The 17,447-nt window shown below is 31.8% G+C and overlaps 1 protein-coding gene across 7 annotated transcripts in view; it reads left to right on the top strand.

The window, feature by feature from the left end:
- The window catches only part of LOC126781072 (ral guanine nucleotide dissociation stimulator), a 30,202-nt gene that overhangs the window by 10,401 nt on the left and 2,354 nt on the right, over positions 1-17,447 (top strand). For 3 of the 7 annotated variants that reach the window (XM_050505864.1, XM_050505860.1, XM_050505859.1), the window contains 4 exons: positions 11,458-11,562; positions 13,387-13,538; positions 16,779-16,889; positions 17,134-17,269. In XM_050505864.1, coding sequence (XP_050361821.1) covers positions 11,458-11,562; positions 13,387-13,538; positions 16,779-16,889; positions 17,134-17,269 — 504 coding nt within the window. Of the gene's footprint in view, positions 1-10,017; positions 10,742-11,457; positions 11,563-13,386; positions 13,539-16,778; positions 16,890-17,133; positions 17,270-17,447 lie in introns of those variants that run through there. The other 4 variants (XM_050505866.1, XM_050505861.1, XM_050505863.1 and 1 more) reach the window with 3 other exon arrangements.

Below are 17,447 nucleotides of genomic sequence, written 5' to 3'. Positions count from 1 at the left end.
CCTTCACGTTCCTACCTAAGTATATACAATATGTAGGTGATTGATTCATATACTTATATCTACCTCGTAAACATTTGTAAAGTGTTTAATTTGGATTTGAAAGTTTGTAATTTAAATGATTTACATTTTGTAAGAATACCTCTTATATTTCACATCACAATGCACTTCGACATTAGTCTATTAAGTGGAAGTAATTTCTTATTATCAAGCGGCTCTTAAACTCGTCTGTGTAAATAAATAAGTTAAATTTAAATTTGAGGAATATCCTGACTAGTAGTACAGGTAATATAAATTTTATACCATAAGTAGCAAACTAGACAAATAATTTAAGTGCGAAAGTGACTCTGTCTATTTGTGTCTTACTTCGTGACGACAAATCCACAACCGCACATGAATTTTGACATTATTTGAACTATCATTCGGGGCATAGACAAGGACATAGCCATGTAAATTTGTCGCGCATATTGTCTCGACAAAGTTATCCATAGTTTTATAACATCATTGATTCATTACAATCCCTTAATGTTTTTGATTAATAATTATTATCAAAATAAGAGTGCTGAATACAAAATAAAACCTCTCTATGCTACCACCCACAGAACCATTGAATCTTAAAATACATACATGTTTAACATATAATTAGCTTATGTGCAAATGTTGAAAAAATTCTAGATATTTTTCTAAAGGTTTTTAAAGGATTCCTTAACAATGCAGGTCAAGGCTTAAATTATGTATACGGTTGTTTGTCTGTACGCTTAGGAATGTGTGATTGAAATCCAGGACATTTCCGTTTATGTTATGAGACTTAGTAAATAAATAAAATATTTTCGTCAATTTTGATGACTATAAGATACAAATGGTCGGTACGTTATAATTAACTAACAATGAGAATAATATTAAAAATTGTAGGTATGGTTAGGAGATAAAATCCGCAGTTTTATACTTAAAAATATAACTTAAAATTTTTTTATAGAATAAGTATTCTAAATCTCATACCACAATCATGGTCTGATGAGTTTCTGCGTAATTCAATTCAGCGAATTGCCGGGGGGCGGTTAAGTGGGATAGGTCGGAACTCGGCGGCCCTCTACCGACCGTGTTTGAGGGCCGTAGTACATAGCGTGTATAATACTGCATAAGTGTAAGCTGACGTAGGCACTTGTGGTTGACATTTAATGAAAACTTTTCAAAAGGATTTGCTATTTTTTCTTAACCGCTTTGCGGTTATTAACGTCATGTTTAATGTGTACCGTAATTTATGAAATCATTTTGTATGATATATTGTAAGGGTTACATCATGTAGTTCATGAGACAACAGAACTTTAAGCATATTATGTAATTTGTTATCCGTGTTAATAGCAAGTAAAAATATTAATGATTTGACAAATATTTCATTGATTAATAATATCAAATATAAAAAGCATTACATGTAAACGTAGTTTTTTTTATTTCTTTTTGGTACGATAATATAAAGTTATTTTTGTTCGAAGAATTAAATATATTGCTTTTCCTTCTATTTTATCAAAGGATTTTCAGACAATGAAGTAGGTATATAACCAATTTTGTTGTTCTTAAGTGTGTCATGATTCACGGCGTCGCGTCATCAATGAAACAAGGTAGTTTCTTGTTAATTATACCACATACGTACGTTAAGTAAATACTAGAATTGCTTTAGAATTAGAATGTTTTCGATATTAGATATGTACTTCAGTAACCTGAAATATATCAATATATTATGTATATTGTTTTTACTTGATAATTATAAAACTTGACATTCCCGTTACTAAATTTTTTTGGTTATATTTATTGATTCATGGATTTTATATATTTACCTAATCAAGTGGTTTTTTCCTTAATTATAGTTTCTGGAGTACAAGTTTATATATTGTTTTAATTAATGTCATAGTTGGTAAATGTGACGGATAATTTGAGAAAGTCATGTAGCATGAATTATCATGCATAAATAAACGTATAGCAATGATTTTTCAACTAGGAGTTTTACTATAACCCTGTAACCGGGACGATGCTCTCAGTACTATCGATTGCTTAGGTGTCGGGGGCAACGACCTGCGCGTCCAGTCTCAGCTCAGCTGATTTCATTGTTACTGTCTCGAGTTTTTACTACCACTTCCACTAATTACTGTTTGTTTTGATTTTTACTTCTTTTAATGGGAATATAGATCTTATCATTAGTGTTACTGATGTCATTTTTGTTGCAAATGTATATACGTAATATATTATAATAATATACAATCTTAAGTGTTGATCATATTTGATTTGACGAGCCGGTTGGCGTGGTTGGTAGATACTTGCCTTTCACGCCGAAGGTTGTGGGTTCGATTCCCACCCAGGACAGGCATTTGTGTGCATGAACATGTCTGTTTGTCCTGAGTCTGGGTGTAATTATCTATATAAGTATGTATTTCCGAAAAAAAAGTAGTATATGTAGTATATCAGTTGTCTGGTTTCCATAGCACAAGCTTTGTACAAACTTAATTTGGGATCAGATATCCGTGTGTGAAAAATGTCCCGGGATTTTTATTATTATTTATTATATTATTATTATTATTATTATATTTAGGTTTGATTTAAAATGTAAAGCATAATGCAAATTCAAAATATAAAGTATTATTAGTTTGTTTATTACATAATAAGCTCTAATCAGGAATTAGTGACTTTATAAAGTGTTAAATTAATACTCGATCTAAATAATTTCCTTTAAAATCGTTTCAACATTACACGAGATAAATTACTCATTACCTTGTAATGATTATTTACACCAAAAACTAACAACTTATAATATGTATGATATCAAACAAGTTATTTTGGTGGTAGTAGTAGACAACTGAATGGTATGGTGATTTTTTTTTAAATAATGTGTATATTTAGAATTTTATATCCATTTAAGTATTAGTATAGGTTGATAGACGATGACAATGATTCAATTAAATGACCATTTGCCTCACACGCAGAAGACATTTGTAATTTATATTAGATTTTTACTCAAAGTTGGGTCCATGTCAGTCGTCGCTACACAGGATTTGTCGGTGTCGTCAACCGAGCGCGTCGGTCACGCTTACAGCTTTATAGTGTACTTCGGGCAGGCTATCATATGCTATCTCTGGATCGTATGATAACGGGTTAATAATATTTACGAACATTAATCACCCTGAACTGTAATCATTCGAAATATTTCTTAATACAAAATTATGTACAACGAATCTTGGATATGTAATACGACGTAGGAAATGTACTGTTCAAATAAAGTATATACCCTAAAAATAGTAAGTAATGAGTATTAATTGATGGCTTATTTTTATTATTATGACGATGAAAGCTTCCAATAGTGCCCAGAGGTTTTAAATTTCTAAGTACCTATGGTTTTCTTTGAGTAGCCATGCGTTATGTAATCTGTGGCGAATCGATTCATTTTGCTTTCATTGCGGAAATTCGTATTGGGTGCATATTGACGGAAACCGGACACAATAACGTTACAAGTGCGTTTACATTTCACGTTTCAAAGTGAGTTTCTAAATGAATAAAACAATATTTTAAGATAATATGAAATAATAATTTCAAATATTATTTTATTCATTTCGAAACTGACTTTGAAACGTGAAATGTAAATACGTAATTACAAATATATTATTTCCAAAAATTCGTAACACAGTCGAAAAATTTAAATAGTGCCCATGATACTGGTGGCGATACGCGCTGTTGCATCGCAAGTTGATACATTGGTCGAGGTAGCTGTCAGTGCTTGGTTACTTGTTGATTGACCTTTTAAAACTATAAATCGATTTGTATGTATGTGTGAGTCTCGATATCTTTATAGAGACTGTATGTAGCGACCACAATTTCTCCTAATGACTTCATCTAGGCCTTACTACTACACGCTGAATAATTTGCAAAGTATGTCGCTGCGCCAACTTTGTTTCTTTTAAAGAAAAGTATTTTAGGATTTAGTTGGAAGCTAGTGTGGCATACTCGCTAGCGAGTAGCGACGGCGAATAATAAGCACAAGCGTAGCTAGCAGATTAACACTGTCAAAATATTCACGGATAATGTAATTACGGGCATTATGAAAGAAAACTTGATACTTTAAAGACCATCGTCATTTTGTGACCCCAAATAATTATGAGAATCAAAAGTAGTGCGAATTGAATTGTAAGTATTAACCTTCTATGTCTCAAAACCGATTAATCATAGATCACCTTAAATCCATGTAAACGAAAAATTAGATTTATGAAAATAAACTGCAATTCGAATAATAAAAATTATAGGTTGGGTGCAGTGAGCAATGTTGAATTTTATTGAAAATCGATTTTGGCATCCAGCCAAAATTAAAATTGCTTTTGTTATGAAGCTTGAACAATGCACCTGTCTTTTATTGTAAAAATAAAAGAAATGTTTAGTTTTAACTACATTTATTAAAAGGAACACAGAAAAAGAGATAACTTATATGAAAATATAATTTTAATAAAAGAAAAATATGTATATTTGGTCAAATTAATCATGTCCTAGAATCGTAAAATGGTTTTAGCATTACAAAAGAGAGACTTGTTAGCTATGGCGGTGGAGGTATGGGGTGTTGTGGGCGGAAGCAGTCTTTTGTAGAATTTGCTTTTAATAGAATCATTTTCATTCTATTCGATATGGAACTTTTTGTAATAAGGACAAAGTTTAATCACATTAATATATTAAGTAGCAGCTTAAAACAAGATTTCGTGAAAGATAAACAGTAATACTCATTTAATGTAGGAGCCACAAATTATATAAGGGCTACATTAAAATATTTTACAAAATCAAAATATTCTTTACTCATGTAGGCATGTATTTTTGAATCGTTGAGATGCCAACTGTCTATCAAGAAGAACCGGCAAGAGACTCAGTAGTTTCCTTTTTCGCCAATTTAATCATTTAGGCATGTTAACTACAATCACGTTGAGGCATAATAAGATTGATGTTAAAGTTAAAAATATTTTATTATATTTATTTGTGCAAATTTTTTATTTTACAATAACACAATCAATATAAATAAGATAAAATTATAATATAATGTTTATTGCTGAAGTTACTCTTGTAGCTCAAAGTTCTCTGTTCTGACGTACGGTTATTCGACTTAATTATCTGCATTTAATGTCTATCAACGTCTGCCGCTATGGGTAAGATATTTCCGTATCATCCATTGTAGTCATACATACCGGTACAGTTGGAGTTGATAATTGAAGCCAGTTCATTTCAATTGAAGCTGACCTTGTGTTAATTCAACAGGAGGTAAATTGATAAAGCGTTTATTTTGCATGCTATATTATTAATTACATTCCGGATTATTTTAACTCGTTTATTTTTTATTATTTTATTTTCTATCAAATTTATTGAAAATAAAATACTAGGAATGCCAATGCACAGATACTTCTCCAAACAGACAATCGCACTGCAGTCTCGTACATAAATAAAAGAGGGCGGCACGAAATCCAAGAGATTACTTCGACAAACTAGACAACTCCATCCGACTTAGACAAACTGAACAAACATCTTATAGCTCAATACTTACCGGATCGTTTCAATTTCGAAGTAGATGCCATGTCACGCCAAAAGACTTGTCCGTAGTGGTATCTCACAGCGAAAGCAACGTTCCTAGTATTTGAGTCATGATCTACATAAACTCTATATTTTTATGTACATATATGCCTTAATCATAAAATTAATAAATAAATCCTTAAATTAAAATTAGAAAAACTGGTTCACGGAAATACTTTCGCGAATACTCGAAGAATGCTAAAACTGGTTTTCAAGTGTTTTAGAAAGCTTAAATATTAGAACATTTATTTTTTGTTAGTTTAGAAGTTTGCAAATTGATAAATATAAAGAACGATAGGCACCTAGAAATCCCATCAAAACTATTTTTAATTATATCCCACGAATCATGAGGCATTTTTTTGAAAACAACAATCTGGTTTTTTAAGTGCCTAAGTAAGACATGTTGTACACACTACATCAAGTTTGACAAATTGAAAAAGTGTTATTGATAAAATTTAAATTTACTTGGTTTAGTTCGTTATCTAAGTCTTATTGCGTCTACTGGTGACAGGAGGTCTGGTTCATTTTTCGCCCAGGGAGTCGGAATTGCGAGTCAAATGGGACATGCGGTCATAATTTTTACAGTAGCTATTTTTAATTCTATTATTTTAAGTTATTAATGTAAATAATACTTAAATTATCGTAAATTATCATGTGTTAATTAATTTTTCTTTGTAACATTTTATTTGGTGATTCTAAAACTTAATAAATAAATTATCATAAAGGCATGGTAGCAAGTATGCCGATTACTTCGATCAACTGTTATTTGGTGTTTGGGTGAAAAAGATTCGAGCTATTTATAATTTTTTTAATTTAAGAATTAATAATTTTTAGAACGTTTTTTATCAATAAGAATAAGCCTCAAAATAATAGTTTATCACAGTTTTTCTTTTAGTGTAGTACCTTATTATTATTATCAGTGATAAGTGATCTTCAAACCAAAATCGAATTAAACTGTGTTAAGTAGACTCCTACAAGCGCTTTTAAATCGTCATTACACAAGATAAATTGTATGACATAGGAACTCTCTTACAGAATGTCCCCTTTTCCTAGCCTTCTATTCATAATTCTTTTGATACTATATTCGTTTTATGTACCTTGTTTGCAGGTTTGTTATTTGCATCATTTATATAAATGTTTGTATTACGTCGTCCGGACACAGGCGTCACAACGGCTGCTGTGACATATTGTATATGTGACAAAATTGTTCTCACTATCAAGTAACTTTTATCTGCCTTTATCCACGTTATTTGATAAAAATATCTGTTTCTTCGCCTGCCTTAAGCTGATAAAAACTACATTATATAAGTATGGAAATAATACTTACTTTGTTTGTAGATATATAGTATACAATCTAAAATTAAACTTTATATGATGCTACTTAGCTGTTACCCGTGACTTCATCCATTTTTGCGTAAATCCCGTAATTTGTTTAATATGTACTATATATGTACGTACGTGCATATGTCCTTGTTCAGCAGGAATGCTCAAAAAAATATTGTAACGGCACCGTAACCGTATGGAATGCATTTGAATCGACAAGCGTACAGAGTGTATTAATTCAAAGGGATATTTTTAATGATTTTATAATTTTTTAGAAAGTTTTTATCAATAAGTTTATTCACAGTTGCCACTGATTATAAATAAAGATGCTCTTGTTCAATTCATAATTTACTTATTTATTATATATTATGACGAATAACAATAATATATTCAATGTCAATGTTTATCATATTGTTATGTAGGTATTGGGAATCGTTATGATTGTGAAAAAATATAACAATAAAATTATAAATGCAATATTTTTTAAGGAATATCTACGATATATCGAAGCATATCGTGTAACCAATATATCGCGTTATGTATCAATATATCGTGTATTGCAGTTTCGAAATTCTGATATATCGCATCGTATCGGACGTCACTATTATTCAGGACTTAAGTTCCCTCAGTGTAGTGTAGTAGTTTCGTCAAGATGTGTTATCAAATTAAACCAGTTATATTCACATTTATGTTATTAGGCTGCGTATTTTTTATATTCATACAACAACATTATAACGACGTACGTATACAAAAAATATACGTATACATATTACACACACATAGGAAGAGTAATATTAGATTTTAATCATTTTAATAATTGAAAGACGCGCTAAAGTTATGTTTGTTTGTTTTTTTCGGTTTTCACACAAAAACTGCTAATTCGATTTATATGGAACTCTATCTATCTCTATTACGAAGGATAGATAGCTTATTCTGTAATCTTACAATAAGAGAAAATTCCACTTAGAGCTTTACCCAGCGGATGCTGCCAAAACAAACGTAAGAAAACTTTGTGGCTCATTGATGTAACAGTACAGTACAGTAACAGCCTGTAAATGTCCCACTGCTGGGCTAAGGCCTCCTCTCCCTTTTTGAGGAGAAGGTTTTTGGAGCTTATTCCACCACGCTACTCCAGTGCGGGTTGGTGGAATACACATGTAGCAGAATTTCGATGAAATTAGACACATGCAGGTTTCCTCACGATGTTTTCCTTCACCGAAAAGCACGAGATGAATTATAAACAGAAATTAAGCACACGTAAATTCAGAGGTGCTTGCCCGGGTTTGAACCCACGTTCATCGGTTAAGATTCACGCGTTCTTACCACTGGGCCATCATTGATGTAAGGAATGGTAAATATTTCTTACAGTACCAATGGTGACTATTTACCATCAGGTGGCCATTTGCCCGTCCATCTATATAACTAAAATACGTAAAGTTATTCATAATTTTTATGGGTTTTTAGTTTCATTTATCTTCGCTAAAATTAATATAAAAAATAATGTGAAAAACCCAGTCATTGTTTTGTTTAAATGATTAAATCATGTTACTTATTTATAATTGACTTTATAAAATATTAAATTAATAATAATTCTTGCAAATTTGAATTTTAGTAACTCCTAACAGTTCCGTTACGCGAGATAGAAGTAGAATAGTGTGTCGATGGCCACTAATTGCTTCTTGATCTCCATTGAGTGAACATTAATTAATGTAACACAAAGGCAAACTTTTAGTTCTAACTAATAATTTTCATTAAAGTAATCGTTTTTTACCCTCTATTAATCGACGACTATTATATTATATTCAAATATTTTTGTCAACTGTCAATCGCGTTTTGTCTATCGATTTATATTATACGTTGTAACTTTTAGGTTTAACCTGAAATTCACTTAAGGGTAATTATTCTATTGCCCATGACACACGTCTACTCTACTCTACTACTCTCGACACGAGGTCATTAGCGTGGTCGTTAGCGTATTTGTATTGTAAATTTTAACATATGCTTAAACGTGTATAACGTAACTTATTACGGCACTTCTCCTCTCTTTCTTTGTTTCGTAAAACAGATTTTTATTATTATTAAATAGTGCCTATTTTAGTTTTGTTTTTATGTAGGAGCATGTATACAAGTGTATCCGTTTTGATACCAAAGGAAATTAACTGGCGCGCGAAGAGACGCTCTACAGTTACGGTTTGCGGCCTCATTTCATACTCGACCTGTTTCTGTTTGTTTCGACAAATGTACCGGGTCAGAAATTCAGGGTACAGGTTAAATTATGCTCTTCATATTTTTATTATGTACCTCAGTTGAATGTTTACAACTTTGTATTATGATCTCAACCTATGTGAAAGGATTACTACGAATCACATTGGTCGAAAATACCCGCTGATGTTATTATAAACATATGTTAATTACTTTTAATATTCATTTAACTGTAGGGTTAATATACTTAAAAAGTTTGTAATATTTTCCCACTACCATTTCCATTTCCCATACACTAAGTAAACGATAGTAGCTCACAGTTACAGATGCTACTTTCACATGGCTTTCGGCTTTGTGTAGCATTCGAGGTTTGTAAATAACATATATCCTATTTAAAAATATACAAAGCTTTTGATGTTATGTGCTCTTCTTTTTTCTCATACTGACGGTAACTCTCGTTCCTTATAAATGTCGGCGATTCGATAATAACGTATATTTACAACAACATCGATTATAATTGTATACTAATGGACACTGTTCACTTATTACTATTGTATCGATCGTTATGCAAGTGGTTGCGGTGGCCGGACGTTATATATACGCTATAAAATATTAATATTATATGTTATTATGTACGGAGTTGCAACACAATTGGGATCTAGAATTATTAAGTCGGACCGGGAATTATCATTTTACTCATGCGCTCGAACTGAAGAAAAAAATGGCGTTTATTTCATTATATTTTTCAATATATTCATTCTGTCATCTCATGTTAGTAGTACAGTTTATTATTTGCAGTACTACAAAAAATATATATACAGGCAATTCTAACATACATAATTTGTATAAAGTATTTTGTTTCGATATTATTTATTGCTATTAAAAATACATAAATGAGTTTGATTTATTGATGATTCAACACAAAGCACACTAACGTATTTTTCTTGTGTTATGACATGATATTAACAGGTACCAGCGTCATTCATTTGCTCTATCGAAGTTTTTCACGCGATCTCTCTGCGAGAGAGCAGTCATTTGCGTCTGCGCCGTTGAGCGGCCATAGTGTTACGTTCCGCGGTATCTTGTAAACATTTTATTTAAAAATACAAAAATAAATGTATGTTCAGCTGTATCAATAATAACTGCACAAAAAATACAATGTGACGGCGTGTTATTGATTGACATTAAACATATGCGTTAATCAATTTCATGAAATAGTGAAAATGTTCTTGCATCGAAGTTACTTTATTTTAAATAAGTTATTAAATTGAGAAGTGCTTTGTTTTCGATATTTTTTTTGTAATATAACATGTTTGCGTCGTAGAATTAGTTAAAGGAAATAATCCGTGCCGGGTGTCTCCAGCAAGTGTGCCGCGCGGCAGCGATTTCACCCGCGTCACGCACGTCGTGTTCGCGTAGTCGCCTCTTTCGCGAGTGTTTGATCCAATTAGAAACATTTGCATGAGCATCTACATTGTACCGTGTTGTGTGATAGTGAAAGTGAGCGCAATGCTCGCGCTCAGCTGAGCGGAGTGACGTCTTGTGTGACGTCGCGACATGGGCCATGTGGAGAATATGCGGCGTCAGTAAGGCCGAGCCCGTGTTGTTCTCTAGTGGCATTGATGACGATTATGTATGAGTTACATCAGTTACTATAATTGATACTAATACATCACTAATAGGCGTGTATAAATAATAATCTTAGATAAGCTGAGTAAAAATGTTGTTAAACATACCTACTGTTCATAAAGTAACGTAGGGAGAGAAGACGGCTATATATATAAATCGGTGATGCATAACATATGACTGAGGATTATCATAGATACTTATTTTTTTGAATGTGTAATGTCTTTATTTAATATTAATTAATATAATTTATTTAATATTAATGGAATTAAGACACAATTACATATACGCTAAAGTTAGTTCAATTCACGAAAACTTGCCCTAATATTACAGCTTACGTTGCACATTTGCACTGTAGCGATTGGAAAAAGAGTGGTCGTCATCGTAAAAATATGTAATATTTTTTTACTTAATATATACAATTTATCTAATTATGTTTATTTATACAGAAAACTTAATAAGTTTTATGTAAAAAAGAGTATATTTATGACCGCGTATTCTAGTTCAGATTCTCTGGGGAGAAAAAAACAGCTCTTCTGGAGTGGAGTCAATAAGAAAGGGTGTTTATGTGGTGTTTTTTTTGCAGTTTTACTCCAAGGCCAATGTGTTTCAACTGCAAACGGCACAAATATATGATTCACACGATAATACATTAACAGTATTTTTAATGCAATTAAATTAAAACTTTCTTTTATGTATTGATAAACTAATGGTATGTTTCAGCAGCCGACATGGCGATTGTGGGGCGAAGAACGGGTGGATGGTGCAATATACACGGTATATCTAAAGAAGGTGCGATATCATCGCCCAACGCGCTCAGCTTCTAGTGTGAGTATTTGAAAAACAAAATGTAATACTGGGTATTGCACTGAACTAAATATTTATTTATTTCCTCATATTATGTAGCAGACAGGTTTATTTTTATAAACCTGTCTGCTTTATAGCCCTTTTGGGCTTACGATCAACATATATTATATTATTATTATATGTCTATTAATCGTTTTGTTTTTAACCTAAAAGTTATTTGTAGAAAGAACACGAACTATCAAGAAATATTTTATAATTAAAGTGTTTTAAGTGCAAAATGCTAAAAGTACAATCATTAACTTAAAAATATGCATGAGTAATAGTTGAAACGGTTGGAATATTCTGATGAATCAGTGGAATTCGATAACATTGTTGTTTAAAAATATGCAATGCTATTAAACCAATACGATGACTATAAAATGTGATTGCTGGACCACTATCTAATTTGCTTAACCTCAAAACTTGTATTGTTTTAAACAATAGGTTTATTGTTAATCTTTTTTCTCTTTACCAACATTATTAAACAAATATGTACATGTAAAATAAATTGAGATGGATTTATTGAGGACTTCTAAATTCGTAACAGCCCGTGAATGTCCCACTGCTGGGCTAAAGGCCTCCTCTCCCTTTTTGAGGATAAGCTTATTCCACCACGCTGCTACAGTGCGGGTTGGTGGAATACACACGTGGTAGAATTTCAGTGAAATTAGACACATGCAGATTTCCTCGCGAAGTTTTCCTTCACCGTAAAGCACGAAATGAATTATAATCACAAATTAAGCATGAAAATTCAGTGGTGCTTGCCCGGGTTTGAATCACGCGTTCTTACCACTGGGCCATCTTGGCTTCTTTTTGATTCGAATGAATGAAAAAAAAATTTGACGTCATTCTATTATATTTAAAAAAATAAAAGATTTTGACGATGTATTGAGAACATAAGAAATGATAAAAGTTCAAATTTTTAAAATAACGTTTAGAAGAATTTATTGTGCTGGCTCTGATGATCAGTACCCTTTGCTGAAAGCGATTCTCTGGCCATACAATAAAAGAGTCAGATCTTCTGACAATGTTTGATGTTGGAAAGGTACCTTTTTAAATTATAACATACAGGTTTGTAATGATGATGATGTAATACAAAATATGTGACAAGTTTACTGGTGGTAGGGCTTTGTGCAAGCTCGTCTGGGTAGGTACCACCCACTCATCAGATATTCTACCGCAAAACAGCAATACTTGATATTGTTGTGTTCCGGTTTGAAGGGTGAGTGAGCCAGTGTAATTACAGGCACAAGGGACATAAAATCTTAGTTCTCAAGGTTGGTGGCGCATTGGATATGTAAGCGATGGTTGACATTTCTTACAATGCTAATGTCTAAGAGCGTTGGTGACCACTTACCATCAGGTGGCCCATATGCTCGTCCGTCTTCCTATTCTATAAAAAAAAAAAAAAAGTAAAGTTATTTTATTTATATTTAAAGTAAGCGTTGTTTTTATGATTTTGTTGCTTTCCATTCTGTACCTGTTTGTTTTTTATTTCTAAAGTGTAATACTTTGTGGTGTTGCTGTAATATCCTTTTTTTCTATGTTAATCGAGCGTAAAGCCTTTGTAGTTGAATACGAGTGATATGTAAGTCTATTTGGATGTTAAGTATTAAAGCATGCCATCCATAAGAACATAATTATCAATTATCATAGAATTGGTTTAAAATTTTATTAAGCATAATTATTGTACTGTAACAAAAGTACTGTTTAGTAACATTTTAATATGCTTAAATATATAATGTTAATAATTCTTAATAAACTTATATCACAGTTTTGTAAAAACAATGATTGTTACTTTTTCAGGAATCCGATGACGAAATCTCTCACTTGGAGTGGGAGACGGTGCGTGTGCGCTTCGTGAAGGCGGGTACCGTCGAACGTCTTGTCGAGGCACTGGCCACCGACGATGGCGAGCTGGAGTCAACATACGTCAACGTCTTCCTTGCCACTTATCGGTATATAAAACAAAAAAAAACTTTTCATGAAATACTAGTAAGGAAATAGAAACTCTATTTAAGTCATTATAAAATACAGAAAGAATATTATTAATAATAATTATTAAGTCCGGGAAGTTAGTATGAGGTATTTTTTTGTGACCGTGACACTAGTTCTATCCTTATAAATTAGTTAACAATCTCGGGGGTCGATGCTCTCTTCGGGATTTTTTAACAAAGTCGGTATGTAATGCTTATATACCGTTCTCACACTCAGTTTTAGAAGAAAATTTCAGACGCTATGTTTTATTTATTTTTGTGGAAAAATATAATCAACAATTATGTCATATTTATTCGAATGAAATATTGTAAAAACATTCCGTCAATACAATTGATTAAATCCATGTATGTGTAGGTTATACCGAACTCGTATATTTGGCTGAATATTTCGTTATTTCTTTTCTAGTTTTAATAAATCAATTTACACTGTAATCAAGTGATTTCCTACAAACTCTTTTAAATTGAAGTTTTCTATATGCAATTTGTACTAAACATCATTTTACTTTGATAACTGTACAATCGTTTTAAAAATTAGAACTACGTTGGCTTGTCTACTTTACATTCGAAATAACATTAAAATGAATTGTTTTTTTTAACTCATTATCCTGGGACATTTTTCCTGGAAACTCATTGGCTGCTTTCTTATTACACTTTTATGAAAACATGAAACACGAATAGCGAAAAATAATCAAGACTCAAGCACTTATATCCATTGTTCACATAGCTTGTTATTGCTTCATTCAGTTTGTAGCAAAACATTGACACGAGCTTTAAACAGCTTCAGAATAATGAGTGTCAGAAATAGGTTGAAATATTTGAAATTTTTCCTTGACTCTCAAAATTAAATTATAGTGAAATGTATGGTTTGTGAAGGGGTTAATTCGCTTAAAGCCAGAAAGTTTCTTAAGTTTTAACAATCACCTGAATATAGATCTCTTCAGATAAATAAATCTAATTATAAAATAACTATCTAAATTTAGTCGATAGTAAGACAGGCCTGAAGTAAACTTTTTTCTCGGTTTTTCGGTTTTTAAACGAATATATTTATTTTATATTAAATTTAGAGAGTTCAGGAAAGGCGTTACGTGCTTACCGAGGCACGAAACTATTAAAATTTGATTGTCCCTAATAACCAATAACTTATGATTGGCTCGGCCCGGCATTGCATATTGGGAAATGTAGCATTATAAGTTAGACAATAAAACGAAGTTCATATTATAGCCCAAAAATATATGTGATATTTACACTAATGTCTTTCAATGGGCCTCATTTGGGTTTATAATTTATCTCTTTGTGGATGTTAAATAAAAACATAATGAAATCTTCATGTGACAAAAAGTTTCACCACTCGTATATCCACAAACCCGAAGATGAAGAGAAGCCTGATAATATAAACTCCTAACATTTTACAGGCCTTAGCGAAACAATATGCAAATTACTTTACTTTTTTTACGAGTTTTTATTTATTTTAGACACAAATATCGGTGCATATGTAGTTATTATTATTTCCTCTTTCTTTAATAAAAACTATTCAGTAAGTATAAGATGTCTTCCTGTTTACGGCCGTAAGGTCATTGTGTGAGCACGAGCTTCAAATAGCGTAATGTAATGTGCCTACTGTCCTATCCGATAGTTAGAAAAGTAAAATAAACAAACATTTGATATATTACCATCATTCCATACGTTTTGCAGATATATTTTTATTAATCATGCAATACAAATGTACTCAACTACATTATAATTCAGTTTTAATTAAATTTAAATTTTTATAAACTAATTAATTAATTTCGAATTAATTTAATTTTATTTCGAAGATAATTCATAAAATACATATTTTTTTATCTGTTATTTTTTGTATTATAAATGTCTTATAGAATTAGCGTAAGATCGAGGCCAAGGAGCGAGCTGAAAATCAGTGCTGTGTTTCGATTAAGCTATACTGTAACAGTAACAGCCCGTTAATGTCCCACTGCTGGGCTAAGGCCTCCTATCCCTTTTGAGGAGAAGGTTTGGAGCTTATTCCAAACGCTGCTCCAATGCGGGTTGGTAGAATACACATGTGGCATAATTTCAATGAAATTAGACACATGGAGGTTTCCTCACGATGTTTTCCTTCACCGTCAAGCACGAGATGAATTATAAACCTAAATTAAGCACATGAAAATACAGTGGTGCTTGCCCGGGTTTGAACCCACGATCATCGGTTAAGATTCACGCGTTCTAACCACTAGGCCATCTCGGCTTCAGCTATACTGACATTTGCCAAAAAACATAAATAATAGACAGTTTTTTTCTTCCCAAGGACTAAGGAAATAAACGATATACATACATACAGTGCAACCTTAATATAACGTACCTCAATATAACGACTTCCTCGATTTAACAAATTCTTCGTAATCTCCTTGAATTGTCCATAAGACTCAATGTAAAATATCCCTTTACAATAAGAACATTTTTTGCGAACAACCTCTTTATAACGAATTTTCAACTATCAAGAAAAAGTATATATACCTCTGATTAACGAATTTTGTCAACCCTAAAACTTTTATATAATGTTCCCACCAATGTATGATTCTTAATCTAATAATTACGTAATGTTGAGGTGAATAAAACTATTTTTTTACCTCTTTATAACGAATAACAAACCTCAGTTCAACGAATTACTTGTTATAACGAATATTTAAATGTTCCCTTCCGATTTGTTATATCGAGGTTGCACTGTATTTATATTTTTTAATGCGTTGTGCTAAACTTCTCATTCAAACTGAAGTCTCTATTAATGTTTGTTTGTATGAATGTATTACATACACATTAATGAGTATTTAGTAATTATTAAATTGTAAATATGACAATAAAATAAAAAACAATAAAATAATACATGTATATTTTCAGAAAATATACATGTGTAAATTATACATGTATATTTTCTGACATACACAAAAATATTTTAATATTTTTCCCTGTAAAGAAATTTAAGGTTACATCAGTTCCATCACAGAGACAATGTTAATAATCTAACGATAGCTTTGTCGATGGGTCTCCTCGCCGGTACATATCATACGCCTAAGTGTTTTCAAAGATACTCAGTCAGTTTACATTTTAATTCGGCGCTAAAGATAGACTGTAAAGGCCAATACTTTGTTTTGTGTATAATATTTATGAATACATAATTTTGTAAATTTTTTTTGTATTGTTTTATAGTTCATTTGCGGAATGCAGTCGAGTACTGGATCTCTTGCTGCGACGATATGAAGCACTGGCGATGGAAGATGTTCTCCCAGCAGCGATTGACACATCCCAACAACATAGAAAGTTAGTCTATACATAATGATATCAGTGCACTTTCTTTTAAATGCTTATGCTGCCCTCTGTTCTTATCTAAGATCAAACATAAAATTATATAATCCATTAAAAATGTTAGTTAAACTATAGTTTCATATAAGTTATTTTACTTAAATCGTAATTCATTACGGCGGTTCCTGATATTTAAAGGAAACTGGCCAGTAGTAAAACTGTTGTCTTTGTGATTATATAAACATCACTCGGTATGTTGTAGGACTCTGGTGGCATGTCTCCACGTCTGGCTGGATACCTACCCGGAGGACTTTCGCCAACCCCCACACCATCCCGCACTGCAGCAGCTTCTCGCCTTCACACAGCTTCACCTGCCTGGCTCAGAGCTACACTCGAAGGTTGCTTGTTCTTCTTATATATAGCAAACTTTCAGATGATCACTGACAAATATAAAAAAAAATATGGAACATAGAAGTACCTTTTTAGTACTTAATTTTTACCTTAATGTAATGATATTTTGGCAATTCAATTTATATTAAAATTAATTTCATTTCTAGTTTTATGTTGAATTGTAAT

This window comes from Nymphalis io, chromosome 3 (assembly GCF_905147045.1).
Source record: "Nymphalis io chromosome 3, ilAglIoxx1.1, whole genome shotgun sequence".
NCBI classification, from domain to species: Eukaryota; Metazoa; Arthropoda; class Insecta; order Lepidoptera; family Nymphalidae; genus Nymphalis; species Nymphalis io.
The sequence above is the reverse complement of the archived record's forward strand: the minus strand, read 5'-3'. Positions and strand labels throughout refer to the sequence as shown.